General features: G+C 38.4%; 1 protein-coding gene across 1 annotated transcript in view; it reads right to left on the bottom strand.

The window, feature by feature from the left end:
- Nucleotides 1–17,103, bottom strand: part of MMP16 (matrix metallopeptidase 16) — a 275,059-nt gene that overhangs the window by 24,747 nt on the left and 233,209 nt on the right. The window contains exon 7 of the mRNA XM_006202357.4: nt 8,669–8,807. Within this exon, the coding sequence (XP_006202419.1) occupies nt 8,669–8,807 (139 nt within the window). The remainder of the gene's footprint in view (nt 1–8,668; nt 8,808–17,103) is intronic.

The following is a 17,103-nucleotide window of genomic DNA, read 5'->3' as shown; positions in this document are numbered from 1 at the left end:
TTCCAAACTGACTTTCAAAACAGAGCATGTTTACACTCTGTCTGGCTTTCAGAATTGCTGATAATTCCTGCTTCCTTCCCCCTTATCAACTGATCACTCCACATTTATTGTTGGAAGTATTTATTAATTAATCCACTATATTAGGCTCATGCCTTGCTCATTGTATCCTCAGTAATTAGACACCCTTTATAACTTTCTTTTTTTTAAAGATCAGCTGCATTTTCGTCTCCTCAGAGTCCACAGAACTCTACTTGTACATTTATATTTTGCATCTTCTATTACAAAAGCAGTCAGTAAACTAGGGCCACCAGCTGCTGCCTTTTTTGCAAATAAAGTTTTACCCAAACACAGCCATACCAATTCATTGCCATATTGTCTAACGTGCTTTCTAACCTTACAATGACAGAGTTTTGTAATTATGATAGAGACCATATGATCCGCAAAGCCAAAAGCATTTACTATGCGCCCTTCTACAGAAAAAATTAGGACATAAATTCCATATTGGCTGACTTTTCTTCATACAAAATAAGCCTGCACTTGGATTACTCAATAATGATGTTTATTTGGTCGATTACTGTTCCAACACTGATACATTCTTTCAAAACACTACAAAGATTTAAAAAAATTATCATAAAGAATTGATACTGGCAGCCCTAGCAAACAGACTGGCTATGATCCTAGTTAAAATTCTTCAACCGTGAGAGTCTGAATAAAATAGAGATGCCACTTCTAAAAAGAAAAAAAAAATTCTTTATTGGATTAGTGGCTTAGTGGGATAGTCAATAGCTTTGAAATCAGATAGAACTAGGGGGTTATTGCTCTACTGAGATCTTGGACAAGTCACTAAATCCAAGACTTTCTTTTCTAATTTATATGTAGAATACTAACACCTCTCATTCAGAGCTCTGGAAATAATGCCCAAATGTATAATATACCCACACTGTACTTGACTCATGGCACCCAATAAATGGTACTCATTATTACAGAAGATGACATTTTGTGGATCGAATTTGTCTAGTGTCTACTCAAATAAATAATGCCAGCAATAAATGATTAAGAACACTGATTGATGGCAGCACCAGTCATTTGGATTAAGTTTTAATTTTTATATTGTTTATAGGTAGGTAACACAAGAAATTTGAATAAATGCCCAGTTCTGAAGGTCACGTGACTTTCTGTTACCAGAATTTATTTTTCCTGGTCCCTAATATTATCAAGTAAGTAGAGAATTTTGAACACATATGCAAATGTTGCAGACACTGAGGTGGGTAGCTTAGATCTCCCTTGAAGAAAGAACTGGCCATTCAGTTGAATGCCTTTGGATCTGATAGTTGGCCAAGGAGTCAACTGAGTGCCTTTGGTCAGGTCATGCACTTTTGGGGCAGCTTCCAGGCAGTGACTGAGCACAGCACATACTAGATTCTGGCCATTTCTGCACTATTCGGGACTCCTCTGACAGGCAACCTTTGCTCAGGAGTTCCTCACTGGGTTTGCCAAGATTCTGTGCCAGTCCTGCCTCCTCCCCTTTTATCTTTCAAAGCTTTACCTTCCTACCCATAACTTTATCTTACTGTTTGCTTCCCAGAGTATGCAAATACAATAAATAAAAGGATGTGATACAAGTTGTTGATAATGAGGAAAAATCAGATGCACAATATTACTGATATGAAAATATTGCAGCAGAAATTAAAAACAGCCATCATAAAAACATACCATAGGCTTTTTGAATAATCATAAATAAGTAGAGCTAAAATATAAGGGAGATTTTCAAATATTAAATGACCATTTGGTTTAGACGGTCACTTCATGTCAATATAAAATACAGACAGTAATATTAAAATTCTCTGAATGTATTTAATTCAAGCAAGTAACCTGTGTACATGTTATATAACTATTAATGTGTGTACCGAGGCCACTGAATGTAAATTTCTTAATCTAGTGTAACATTTTAGGCATCAATTTTCCATTACCTTCTACAGAGATGTAAGTAATCATTCCATTATCTATTTAAAATAAAAGATCTCGTTTAGGTTATCCATTTTACTATGTAAGAAACAATGTATTTCTACTTTAAATGAACTTCATTAGCACTTCCTTAACCTTTCAAGAGTGGTGATTTGTCAACATCATAAAGAAATTGCTGATTTATGAGCATTTGAAATGAAGAAATAATGTTTTTAAGTCACATAAACCATTTCTCAAGCAAACAGTTCTTTTCTTTGCCATCTTCCAGTGCCACATATTTCAGACAGTTCTCTTTTGATACACGTCTTTTATATGCCTTTCTTACTCCCACACCTTACTAGCCTCCTCATTTCTGCCTCAGATACTTTAGTTCCTTTTCTATGTGACTTTTGCCTCTTGGAACAAAGCTGTCAAATAGAATGATAAGTACTGCTTGAAGTTATTAAAGGATAGCAACAATATGAATTTGGAGACAACTTGTCAACTACTTGATCTTGACTGTTGCTGATTTGGACAACACTGGGAGATGGCTTTTAAATTGTTGTCCCGTTCTTGAAGGAGACTGCACCAGCTCAATTTCTAACATAGAATTTTTTATGTTATTGGCTCATAATCGTTCAATCTGGACATGACTAGTAACTGAGAATATAAATGTCTGGTTTGCTCGTGCTTACAAAACATTGCTCTGTTAGACGGGATTTCTCTGAATGACGTGAGGACAGCTGACTAGCACAAAGGGTGCAGTACATTCAGTTGCTGGAGAAAAGCATTTTACTTCCCTGGGGTGTGATATGTTTCCTATTTCCGGGGCTTTCCCAGTAAAATAAACCAACTTTTGGGCATCAATAAAAGAGTGACTCAGTTCACTGCCAAATGTTGAGTAGAAGGATAAGGGAGTCTGTTTAGACATCACAGTTCTAACCAGCAGCAGGTATACCAGCTGACAGTCACGTATACCAAACCATGAGGCCAGCTAGCACTGAGTGAGAAAGGCCTGAGGTCTGTGCATCCAGCTTTACGCTCAGACATAAGCACCTACACTGAGTAACGTCTTGACCAGGGAAGGGATATACTAAGAACTGGCTTCTTAAGGGAAAACAAAACAAAACAAACAGAAATCCTACATATGTGAGGTTGAAAAAAATTCCTTAAAATATTTATCTGCTTACTTATACTTTGCTTCTTTACGCCAAAATATGTGATAAAAATAGTAAAGCATAAATAGAAAGTAAACAAAAATAAGACCAGAGAACTTAGAATGGAGAGCAAAAATAGAACACAATAAGCAATATAAAATAATAAAGATTGAATTACTCAAAATGTGGACATCAAAATATTGTACATAGTCATTTTCAATATAAACATCTATTAGAAAATACAATATAATCATTGTAAGTAGTAACATTATATAATGTTTTAAGTATGATAGCTACAGTACATGGGTTCATTCTACATTAAGACTTAGTTAATTTCTCATGTTACTGTTCTCAATAGCAGTAGAACCTCAATCAAGAAGAGAGGATGCTGGGGAATGAGGCATCTCTGCTATTAGGGGACACCCTGCTTGATTATCCCTGGGTTTAAGTAAGGGATTGAAACCAGAATAGTATTCATTTGGATGCTCATAATTAACACACTGTGGAAAAATGAAGGAATAAAATTTTACTACCCATGGTCAACAATATACTTAAATTTGTAAAATATTTATTTAAACTATTCCAACATAAACTGATGTGCTTAGCAAAGCTTTTTTTTTTAAGCCTTATTATGGTGTAATTAACACACAATAAATAGCACATATTTAAAATATATAATTTAAGTTTCCACACATGTATAGATCTGTCAACATATCTGTATAATCAAGATAATGAACATGTTTATCATCCTGAACTGTTTTTTCATGCCCCTCTGTATTCCCTCCTGCTCAATCACACTGGTCCTCAGGCAAACACTGAGACACCTCTTGGCACTGTAGATTAATTTGCACATTTTAGAAATTTTATATGAATATAGCAATACAGCAATACTTTTTTGTCTGACTTATTTTACTCATCATAATTATTTTGAGCCTCACCCATTTGTAGGATGAATCAGTAGTTCATCCTTTTTACTGCTGAGTAGTATTCCACTATGTGGACATACCATAGCTCATTTATCCTATTCACCTATTGAGGATATATGAATTGTTTTTAGTTTTTCATTGTCACAAATATGTCTGCTTTGAGTATTTGTGTAGATGTCTTTGTATAAATGTTTTCATTTGTCTTGGGAAAATACCTGAGTGCAATGGTATTACACTGAATAAAACCTGCAGTAAAATGTTGATTAGAATTGATAAGTGTGGACACCCTTGTCTTACTTCTGGTCTTATGGGGAAAGTCAGATACTGTGAATTTTACCTGGTTGGGTGAATAATTTTGTATTCCTATAAATATTCCTGAGCTTTGGTCCAGGACTGTTACATAGAAACAATCTGAGTACTTCAGGTGTTGTAAGATTGGTTAGGAAGGATGGAATGAGTACTCATTCTAGGATCATTATTCCCCACTGCTGAGGCAAAACTCTTCTCAGTAGCCTGTCCAGGGCCCGTGGACAGCCCATGGCTGCTGGGAACAAGTACTGCCAGCCCTATGTCGGTGTCAGGCATTGCCCCTTTTGTGTCTATTGCATGAGCCTTTCTCCAGACTTCGTTTCCTTACACACATCAGCTGACCAGCTCTGTCTCCCATATTGTTGGGGGTTCCTCTGCTAACCTCTGGGTGCTCACGCAGTGCAGCTCCTTCCTCTGCACTCCTTTGTCCCGTGAACTGTGGCCACCTTCTTCTCCCATGGCTCTCAGCTCTGTCTTCTTGACTGAGAGAACCTTCCAAACTCCACCTGCATTCCCATACCACGGGCCACAGCCTGGAAATTCTTACAAGAACAGAAACTGGGGCACTTTCTGGGCTTACTTCTCTTTGTTTCTTAACTCTCAGGATTCACTGCCTTTGTTTCTTGATGTCTGGTATCATGAAAATCATTGCTTCATATGCTTTGTCCAATTTTTGGTGCTTTTACGTGGGAGGATAAATCTGACTCCTATTACTACATCTTGGCTAGAAACAGAAGCCACCCTTGGTGTATTTTTGATATACTGCACTTTTATATATAAAAAGCAATAAAATTCTATTAAGAATATAAAACTGATCACATCTATGGACCACAATCTATATCCATTTTTATGATTATGTGCTGACAATTCCACGCATATGACATACACATGTGTAATTTTGCTCAAAGTTCAAAAATTATGTAAATTGTACAAAAATATGAAGTTTTTATTGTCTCCAGCAGTTTCTAATTCTTCTTAAGGTATTTATTAAAGCTCACCTGAATATGACATGTTATGTTGATTTTTACATTACTAAGATGGTATTTATACTTAATAGCTAAATATTCATTTGTACTTCTATTTATATCCACACCTTCAAATTCTCATGCAAGATGAAAGCAAGGCTAACACTAAAGTACTTTTAGGAAATACATGATTAAGTAAGTTTGTGTACCAACATGGACTTTAGTTTGGTAGAAAGAATAAAAGACAGAGCTAGTTTAGTACAAGTACCCTTGTATAGACTGGATTAGAAGAAGAGAAAGACATAAAGGAAAAACAAGGAGAGAGAAAACAGAAGGAAAGAGATCCAAAAAAAGAACAACTTGAAGAGGAATAATGCTTAAATCCATTGCTAACAGCTGTCCAATACGGCTGGTATGAGCTAGACCAAGTTGAATAGAGCTGTGAACACAGACACAGATGAGGACTTGAACTGAATTCTTCATTCATTGAACAATTACTAGTTTAGTGTTTACTGCAGTCCTGTCATTGTTTAAAACAGAGGTCAGCAAACTAGGACAAACTGCCTGCTTTCGTACGGCCCATGATCTAAGAAGAGGTTTTACATTTTCGAAGGCTGAAAAAAATAAAAGGAAATGTGATACAGATGGTATGGGCTTCAAAGCCAAACATATTTGCTATTTGGTCATTACAGAAAAAGTTTCTCAACTCTTGGTTTAAGAGATTGGGGATACAATGTTATATTTAAAAAAAAACAAGGGAGAGATGATCTTGCCCTCAGGAGCTGACATTCTAGTGAGAAGGATACAGATGAGCAACAAGTAAGTGAAACATACAGTTTGCCAGATGGTATGCAGAAAATTAAACAGAGTAAGGGAAACAGAGTGCTAGAGATGAGGTGTTGACTGTCTCCTCATCCACAGAGCAAGATGGGGATGATGGTCTTGGGATGAGAGATGATCTGATCATCTAGACTTTGAGGTGATAAAGGCCATAAGGAGACCAGGGCAAAGCTGAGACAGTCATCCTGATTGTGATTGTTGTGATAAGGGTAGGAACACGGTGGTGTCACCCAAAGCCCAGGGTTCTGGAATTCTTAATTCTCCTGCCAATAGTGAGATTAAAGACCAGAGAAGGGGGTGGTCTTGTTGGAAATAGCCAGCGCTTCTGGCTCCCTCTGTTTGGAATAAGGGAGCTACCTGTTTCTAACGTGTTCGGGGAGGTTTATCTGAAGGTAATGCGGGGAGTAAACTGGAGGAAGGAAGCACCGCAGCTGGGCCCTCGGAGTGAGAAAGCTCTAAGATTAGACATTGCCTGATACTGACAGTAGATCAGAGGAGACCGCTGACAAGCTAAACATTCTAAACGTTTAGTAACTATGTGACAAGAGACAAAGTTGTTCCTGTTGTTACCATTGTAAGAAATATCCTTTTGAGTCCAATCAGAATGCAACTATCTTGCTTTTATTAAAACGTTTGTTTAGCACCTACTATGCACCGAACACTGTCTCTGGGAACTGGAAATACAGTGGTGTGTGAGAGAATATAAACAAGATCCAGCTTGCATGGAATTTACATCAGAACGCAGTCAATTTCAGATGTTACAAGTGCTGCGTGCGCGGTGGAGGGTGGCAATGGCGTGGACAGGGAGGACACTCTGGGGAGGTCCCTTTCATGCTGGCAGTTGGAAGATGAAAAGCAGCGAGCCCTTCCAGAGTGAGGGAGGGAGGGGAGGCACACTGAATAGAAGTGCGGAGGCCCCGAGGCAATAAAGAATCGTGGGAACACTGATTTGTGACTGTGCCAGTTTCTCCTCGGGCGGTTTCATCAGAGGGCACGATTGATGCTGTGATGAGACGGGGTCCCTTGGGACAGCCCTCAATCCGTAGGCTACCTAGGGCTTATTCTTCCATTTGTTGTTGTTGTTGTTTGTTGTTGTTGCTACTGCCCATGGGACCAAAGAAGAGTGTAGGGGAGGGTAATTTCCCTCCAAATATCATGCCCCTAGGATTCTGAACCTTTAGGCATCTTTCCTTTGTCCATGGTAGGACAGGACATGTCACTCATTACAGAGAGCAGGGGGGCAGTAATATTGATAATAATAATAATGACAGCGATCACACCAGCAGTAGCAATGGCTGATGTTTACTGAGGGCTTGTGGGTGCCAACCTCTTCACACTTGGTCATTAATTTACTCCTCAAACTGATCCTGAGGTGGGGACTAATACTAACCTCATTCTCCAGATGGAGAAACTGAGGCAAAGAGAATTGAGCAACTGTCCAGTTCGAGGAGCTAGTAAGTGCTCAAAATTGGCAGTGTGACCGCAGGACTGTCGTGTTCCTTTAACCTCTCTTTTCCCAAGTTACGATCTGTTAAGATAAATTCTAAGTATATACTTCCGTTTCACATGGGTAGTTCAGACCGCACTTAAAACATCCCAAGTGTCCTTAAGCCTTATGTTTGCATTACCTTCATCCTTCATCCTTCATCGCTACTGCAGACACCTGTAGGCTGATCCTGAGAATAACTGCTTTTGTTTGTTTGTTTCTTTGTTTGTTTTTTCGTTTTATCCTCTTTCTTCTCCCTCAGCTTCAGTCTTTGTCTAAGCTTATTCTCAGTCCTGGAGGCTCTTGGGTAATCCATTCAATCATGTTCATTCTACTGCCCAGTTCTCCTCAGATCAACTCATTCTCCCGTCACCATGGTATCAGTCCTCCGACTCAACCAGTGTCTTTTCCCTGTGCCCCCAACACAGACTTCAGATTCATTGTTTTGAATGATAGCGAGTTCTGAAGACGGAGTACCAGTCGCTTGACTTAAGTTCACTTTACCAGGCAATCTCACCTTTGCATGCCAGGCATTAATCCTTGTGCAATTAAAATCTGTCACTCAGATGATAACAGACTTAGTAAAAACATAAACTGACTGAATCAAGTTTAAGGAATTACATATGAAAATAAGATGTGAAATAGATTTCATTGCATAAAAGCCACAAGCAACTCCACATACTCTTTAAAAAGCCCCCAAGCCCTTAATTAATAGATAAAATGACTTTTAATTGATTAGTTTATTTATTTTCTGGTGCTTTTACGCCAAATCTAAAACTATTAAGAGATCACAATGCTCCTAAATTTGACTTATAAATCAGAATACCACAAGAGGAAACATAAATTTGAGAATTAAAAAATTATCTTTGATTTTATTTCATTTATATTTATAGTCAACATATGTAGTTCATTTTACAAAATGAATTAGCTACCTAACCTCACTCACCAGGTTTTGCTTATTCATTTCTATGTATTCAACAAGGTCTTGGGGAAAAAAATGACCAAAATACAACGGAGCAAGACATGGGGAACTTTCCTTACCTTTAAAGAAGACAAAATTCCCATCACTGTTTTCATAAACTGCGTCGATACTAGGAGGCAAGCCCCGCCAGAAGTAAGTGATCTGCATGGGGTACCCATCCATCACCCTGTTGTTTCTCACTCGCCAAAACCACTGGTCCTGCAAAGCAAACAGAAGCATCTCTCAGCAGACGTGAGGCCTCCCACAAATCTCCCTGTGCGAAGGTTTAAGGCTTTCAAAGCTAAGCCAGCGCCTTTACTGCTGTCCTACATCAAAACAGTCCAGTCTGTATTCTATATCTGTGAGTCTGCTTCTGTTTTATGTATAAGTTCATTTGTCTTTTATTTTTTTTAAAGATTCCATATATGAGTGATGTCATATGGTATTTTTCTTTCTCTTTCTGGCTTATTTCACTTAGAATGATAATCTCCAGGTCCACCCATGTTGCTGCAAATGGCATTATTTTGTCATTTTTTATGGCTGAGTAGTATTACAGAAACAGAATCACAGACATAGAATACAGATCTGTGGTTGCCGGGGGGAGGGGGTGGGAAGGGGTAAACTGGGAGTTCGAGATTTGCAGATACTGACTGGTGTATATAAAATAGATAAACAAGTTTATGCTGTATAGCACAGGGAAATATACTCAAAATCTTGTAGTAGCTCACAGTGAAAAAACATGAAAATGAATATATGTATATTCATGTATGACTGAAGAATTGTGCTGTACACCAGAAATTGACACAACATTGTAAACTGACTATAACTCAGTAAAAAAAAAAAAAGTCAAAGAAACAGCTGAATAACTTGCCCACAATGATCATGAAGGCTCTTGAAGTAAACTACCCAAAGTCTAATCCATACATTGTGGTTAAAAAGGTAATGTAACAATACTTAATCTTAGCAGTTTATGTTATCTCCAGGGCTTTGTAGATGGAAGAACAGAGATTGCACGGATAATTCCATGCCAGATTTGTGAATTAAGTGAGCTTTCCATTTGCTAGGAGCAGCATACGGACATATAAGCACCTTTGTATTTACAGACATATGCAAGCTCTCCTCATCTAAAATGTTGGAATGAAATAGTGATGCCATGCCTCCTGGTATGCCCATGTTACACCCACGATCTTGTGTAATTATCACCAGAATCCTCTTTCACCTTCAAAGGTGTCCTGGTTTAGACCATAAATTATACGGTCACTTTACATGAACAAAGTCATCTTGAAGGAAAATCAACACAGTGGATTCCAGTCTGGGTCAATTGCTCTCCTGCCTATTTGCTTCCACAATAGCCTCTACTTCACTTGATCATAGCACAGGCCATTTTATATTTAATATGTTTTCTCTTATCTCTAGTGAATAATATATATGATTTGCATCATAACAGGTGTTTATAAACATTGTTGAGTTAATAATTAGCCTAACACAATAGTTTTCACCATCAGTTCTCACTAAGGGGCAACACATCTTCCCCCAAAGGTGTATCTGTTGATGTCAAATCATTTTCTATTAAGAATTTTACAATAATTTAGAGACTATCCAAAGTGCTTTAATATTAGAGAAACTAGGTATGTTTAAAAGTTAGTTTCCAATAAATGTACTATTTTACTTCATTTCAAATTTCAGTATTTACAAGCAGTGCTTCACTTGTAAGTTATAATCTGTACTATTTAGATAAGTGTGTATCATAATAATACTTCCATTCAACTCTTCTCTGCTCTCCTCCCCCAGCTGAGATATTAATAAGTCATTTATTATACAGCTTTTCCAGGGTTTTGACTAAGAATAGGTTAGCCCGAACTGATTCCCTAGGGCTTGTCAGTTATTCACATTTTAATTCACACACACATACATAACTACTAAGGACGCTTGGACTGCAGGCAATATGATAAAAATGAGCCTTTTCCCCAACTAAATTAATTTAAAATATTAAAATTTTTTGAGTAACCTCTGAATAATTGTACTTTATTCTACTTATAATCAACTGTCTTCTCTACCAACTTTGCTGTTTATAAATAAACGGAATAGCTTAATTGATGACTTGGAGTTCACATTCTATTCTTATTCTGTCCCTTAAAAACTGTGTCGCCTTGGTTGAGATACTAGTCACTGAGGTATTACAAATATCTGGTGTCTAGTATGATTACTGATTACTGATTAATTCAGAGAACTTTCTGAGGACCTGGCACCTAGGAGCATTAAAATTGCTGGTGTTACTGCTAAAATTATATTGAAAGTTGTTATCGTATTTTTCTGGTTTATAATCTTGTTTACAGTTTGCTTGTTCCTTATCTCATTCAAATTTTAGTCATATTTTGTTCTCTTTACGTCTAACATCTCCTTATATTATTAACTTGACGTTGATAATTTTCATAGTAGCAGGTAGCCTGAATTAATAAATGTTTTGAGCCACATGCATGAGATATAATAAGCTGATTTTAAAATATAAAGTTATTTCATGAAAAGATTGAGCTAAGAAAATATGTACGAAAATCCAGGGTTTGCTGGGAATAGTATGTGATCAGGTGATATTCTGTTGATTTCAAAGAAAAACAGCATTTTGGTCTATCTGTAACAAGGGTTTTTGCCTGGGTATTAAAATCAGGCCAATTGCCACATAAAATATTCTTAAATTATCATAATATATATCCTAAACTAATAAATATAAATGGCTAAAAAAACTACTGGATTCCGACAAAGAAAGCTGACCGTGATTATTTATGGAACAATGAAACGGAACGTTCTCTAGGCCAAAAAACAGGAAGGAATTGAATGGAAAACCCTGTATTATATTCCATTTTTTCTCAGAGAAGCACTTCACATTGCTAGCATCTCACTAAGACAGGGCCAACGGGTTTTTGGGACAAACAGGCTGCATTCTGGAGATAGGAACCCAACCTCAACATGCCACTAAGGAAGGAAGAAATGAAGTTCTTCCTCAAGATAAGCAGTCAATTGGCAAAAGTTCTCAAGGCAATGGGGAAGCACAGGTGAATCCATGACTGTTTCTCATGGACAGGAGCCCTGGCAGAGAGTCGTATAAATTGTGGATGTTCAGTTTTTGACTCCATTCAATTTATCCACAACTTCTCTGTTGAGCAGGATGCAATGGTACAAATAATTTAGCAAGTGTTGTTACAGAGGATGTAAATGCAGACTACAGTCATCACAGATTGCCAATTCAGAAAAAGTACCTGTGACTCATTTGCAGAGAGAAGATATTTTAAATGATATTGAAGTCTTGATACCAATTTTCCTTCCAAAAGAAACCTTCTCTGACCAAGCTATCTAAGATTGAAGCCCCTCACTCCAACCACACCTGCTTTCACTATCCCCCCCACCCCTGCTTTTTCTTCACTGATGCATTTATCACTGTCTTACATGTTTTACTTATTTATTGTTCATTCTCTCTGCTGGAAAATAATCCCAATGACAGCAAACAGGTCTGTCTCTTGTTTACTTATGGCTCCCTATTTCCAGAAAAATGCCTTGCACATAGTACAAGCTCAATAAATATGTCTTGAAAGAAAATAAAAGTTAAGGAGGAAAGGGCAAAGGTAAGTGATTCTTTTTAGAAGCCAAAAGGTATGTGGAAGTCACAAGAACACAAAAGCCTACTTGAAAAGACACATGATTAGTAGTACACATTTCGTTTTCTAGAAGGATGTGATGTATAAAGGACTTTGAACCATGGATTGAAAAAAAACATTTTCACCTTTCCAAACAATGTAGGTTTTGTTTTAGCCTTTGATGTAAAGGGGAAGAATGAGGAGTCACCTCTACAGAGCCCTACATTTATTGTTTGTATCTTGTCTCTGGCCTCTGGCTACAGCTCTTACAGAAAAGGGTGGGAGGGGAGAGCATACACTAAAAATAATCACAGCTAGCACGTTGGCCAAATCAACCTAGAAAAACGCACCATGCTTAAAAATTAAAAGTAGAGATTCCTACCCAAACACCAGTATTTCACTTCAGATACAAATATTTTGGGGTTTAAAAAACAGATATTTCTTTCCATGCAGTACGGGACCCAGACAGACCATTTTGTTCATGAAAACAAGTTCACAAAGCATCACACAGTATGCAGCATGATGCAGTAACATACAAGAGAAATTCAGTTTGCTTTTCTTCTAGTGTCTTTAAAATTCTGGCTTAAATCTGCGTGTTGTTTGCTGAAAACTGTACAGAAAAACTATACTATCTCCTGCCATCCGAGAAGATGATGATGTTTTTGATCTATTTTCAGGCCTTCAAAAAAAATTAGTAGAACTGACCTCCTTGTACTTCCCTTCTAACATAGAAGATTTGTTTATCGAACCAACAACTTGATGTAAATCTGTGAACGTCTCACGTGTCTCAGCGTGAACACCTCCAGAAGGCATCCTCTGTGGTCCCAGCCCTCTCCGGCTTCCTCTAGTCCTCCCCACTTCTCAAATGGCATCGCACATCTCTTGATTTCTTGCCATCACCACCGCCACCATCCTACTCCAGCTGCCGCTGAATTTCGCTGAAATGGCTGTGCTGCCAACTCAAAGCCATGGTTTGCCTCCTACTGCATCTGAAGAAATTCACACACAGCCCAGCCTCCAGCCCCTGCCCAGCCCCCGGGCAGGCTCCCCTGTGCTCACGGAGCTCCAGTTACATGGGCTTCCTTCCAGTTTCTTGATAGAGACAAGCTCTCTCCTTCCTCAAGACCTCTCCGACGCAGTTTGCTCCATTTGGAATATTCTTTCTCTTCCTCATATTTTTCCCTGTTGACTATAATACTAACTTTAAAAACTGGCAAATTAATAATTATTCACACACAATAGAATAACAGAAATATTTGCGTTTTCTTCTGTTCATATACGAGGTGCTGCTCTACTAATTGTGGTTAAGCCCTACTAGGCAGAGAGATCTGAGCAAGTAAAAGTTGCACATGTGTCAGCACTGTTTTCTTTCTGGGTCTTTATATCCTTTTTTTTCCCCGTTTCCTTTTGCATCTACTCTTGTTCAGAAACCATTTCGCAATGGTTGCAAAGAAGAAAAGAACAGTTAGTCAAAAAGGCTTCATCAATACACTGCCTTCAGGGAAGGGAGCCTCAAACTGGATGACTGTAACACACAGGACTGTGACATGTCGGTTTCTTCCCCCTCCTTTGGGATCTGAAGATCATGACTATTGGCAGGGTGACCTAAATTTCAATACCCATATTGAGTGTTGAAAAAATATAGAAGATTTCACTCCTCGCCTTGAACTGGATTCCAAAAACACGAACTCTTTAAGAATGTGCATTCATTCCAGAGAGAAGCAGAGGCAAACAGCTAATTTCAAAAGGCAGTGCCTCCATAAACTGGGAACGGCCGTCTAGTTACTATGATGGGCTGGGAAACAGCTGTGCCATTAGCATACCTAGTAAGAATTACCATCCCTTTATTTCTGACCTGAAGAAAGACGTCTCATCTACAATAAAAAAAAAAAAAAACTATGTTCCTGGTGAATAAAATAGAAGGCTATATTTTACTCACGGTACAGAGATAGGGCAGTGTATTCAATTGAGTTTTTTAACCACCTGATCTAAATTTGTCTCAGTGTTTTTCTATCAACTCATCATGTTTCATTTTCTTCACAGCACCTATTGTTCTCTGAAATGGTCTTGTTTCTTTGCTCACCTGCCTCTCATCATAGCCTGCACCTCATCTAATTCAAACTCTGTACTCCTCAGTGCTGGAACAATGCCCGGCACTATGTGTTAAATAAGTGTACAAAGATAGAGAAAACTGGAGAGAGAGAGAGACATGTGAGCAAATCTCTTCCTTGGCCTGGATGTAGGGGGCCTGGCTGGCTTGTGTCCCCACAGAAAGTCTTGCCTAGCTCCTTTTTACTGCCCTTACAGCATCCAGTATCCACCAAAGTACTTAGACCACTGTATGGAAATCCCCCACTTGCCAGCCTGCTTCTACATGATCTACATGAGCATCCTTATCATTTGCTTTCTCTCTCCCTTCCTTCCTTCCCTCCCTCCCTCCCTTCTTTCTACCCTCCCTTCATTCTTTTTTTAAGACTCAGTTCAGGCTTCAACACCTCCTGAGACATTCACTTAAAAGATGCCTCTATCCCCCAAGGGTTCCTCCTGCCCTGTAGGTGACCCTTCTCTTTTTCCCCGCTGCATCCTGTACTGTGGTACTGCCCGACGTGCCACAACGCGGTCATGATGTAAAGAAGGGGAAAGAGATGCTTCACGACATGACACAAGAAGAACCAAGGGCTGAGCTAGAGCTGTGGAGTATTAATTCCTTGACTTCCTCTTCAGTTAGTCATGTTCTTTCCCCCAGACCTCACCATGCTACATGGAGGAAACTTGTTGAGCTGAAAGAACGTGGAAAGTAGAGCAATCAGCACTAAGAATAATACACTAGTAAGTCAGAAAGAGAAAGAAAAATACCATATGATATCACTTATATGCGGAATCTTAAAAAAAGGGGGGGGGGGGAGGGGAACACTAATGAACTCATGAACTCAACTCCAAAACAGAAACAGACTCACAGACATAGAAAACAATCTTATGATTACCAGGGAAAGGGGGTGGGAAGGGATAAATTTGGGAGTTTGAGATTTGCAAATGTTAACCACTATATATAAGAATAGATTAAAAAAACAAGTTTCTTCTGTATAGCACAGGGAACTATATTCAATATCTTGCATAACCTTTAATGAAAAAGAATATGAAAACGAATACATGTATGTATATATGTGACTGGGACATTGTGCTGCACACCAGAAGTTGACACATTGTAACTGACTATACTTCAAAAAAATACATATATATACTGAACAAATATAAAGTCATCAACAGACTCCAGGCAAAAGCCCTGAGCAGGTGCAAAAGCCTAAGGGGGGAGGGAGGAAGGCAGGCAGGATGCCCAGAGGCAAAGTGCTAGAGGGAAACTTTTTTTTTCTTTCAAAGGGACACAAAGTTACTTGTCAACAAATCAGGTGTAAAAGCCCTTTGTTGAATCTGAGGTTTGCTCCTACTAGATAAGGTTAGATTGAGTGGAGAATTCCCTAGGAACTACAACGCAAAAAACCCTGAAAGATTCCTAAGTGACTTTGTTTCAGAGTTCAGAGCAGTTGTTGCCATAACAGGAGAGACTAGTCCCCATTAGCATCACTTAATTGCTTTATGCTAATATGCTCTTGAAAACATCCCTGCTGCCTCCACTGCTTTGCTGTGGTTTATTTACTTAAACAGGGAGTTCAAAAGGTAACTGTCCTTCCTTACACTCAAAGAAAGTCCTCAACAAACAGCTTGATGTGCAAGAAGATAGTGATCGACTTCTAAAGCAGTCCTAGGGAAGTCAGAATATCACACTAGCAAATGGAAAGCATTTGGGCTACTGGTTCACTTCTGTCAATATTTGCTTACTGTTGAAGTAAAAAAAATAAAAAGAGAAGCTTTTCCAAAATAAATATAAATAAATAAGTTTCCTAATCACTCAACCAAATAATGGAGCTAGAACAACTATTGATGTGGTTGAGTAAGTTTTGAAAATTATTCTAAGCAATAAGGAATCTAGTGACAGAAGATTAAATAAAAACTGATGTATGTAAGTGTTGGTTTGTGCAAGTATAGGAGCTTAACATAGTAATATTTTTGTATAAAAGAGACGGTGTATCTCCACTTGGCTGGAAGATTCATGAATTAAGAGGAATTTCAGCAGCCTGTGAAGGTAAGGAAGGCCTGTGTTGAACGGGCTTTCATAGGTAAACCTTAAGGGCACTATAGAAAAGGAAATTAACACATCATACCAAAGGAAGGTACAAAATAATTTACACTCCATCGGGATGAGGGTAATGGTGGGCAAGAGAAGGCATATCTTTTTTAGAGAAAGGGGAAGTGAGATTTGGTGACTAGGAGGAGCTTCAGTGGTATGTGGCAGGGATGGGTGCTCTAGGAGGGTGAGCTGCTAACACAAGGAAAGTGACAATCCTCGAAGCAACTGCACACAAATGCCATACAAAATAGAAAGATAGCATTTTGATGAGACATCCAATGCCAAGTCAATAAAATAGGATCTATAAGGAAACAAATACAGAGATGAAGGACTAAAATCAGGAGGAAATTAAATAAAAATAAATGTAGAATTGGAAGGGTCTGGCATTAAGCTGTACAGTGTTGTAACCCGGCTGTCAGGCAGATGTTAGAAAAGAAAGCACCAGGGATTTTAGGAGGCACGTTAGCGTAGTGACTGGAGAGAAGAAGGCATTTGTCTCAGGTAAAGCAGTAAATTCTAAGTAATGAAACACACACATCCCAGAGTGAGGATGCCAAGTGAGCAAAACAGTATCGCAAATAATATAAAGAGTAACCGAAATTTGTCTCCTAGTAGTAAAAACGAAAAGTGAGTTCATGTAAAGCACTTAAATAAGAGGGAAAATTACTCCTTGCTCAACCACACGTATTTCAAACATGTG

The sequence above is a fragment of the Vicugna pacos genome, chromosome 29, assembly GCF_048564905.1.
Source record: "Vicugna pacos chromosome 29, VicPac4, whole genome shotgun sequence".
Taxonomy (NCBI): domain Eukaryota; kingdom Metazoa; phylum Chordata; class Mammalia; order Artiodactyla; family Camelidae; genus Vicugna; species Vicugna pacos.
This window is presented reverse-complemented; position numbering and strand designations above follow the sequence as displayed.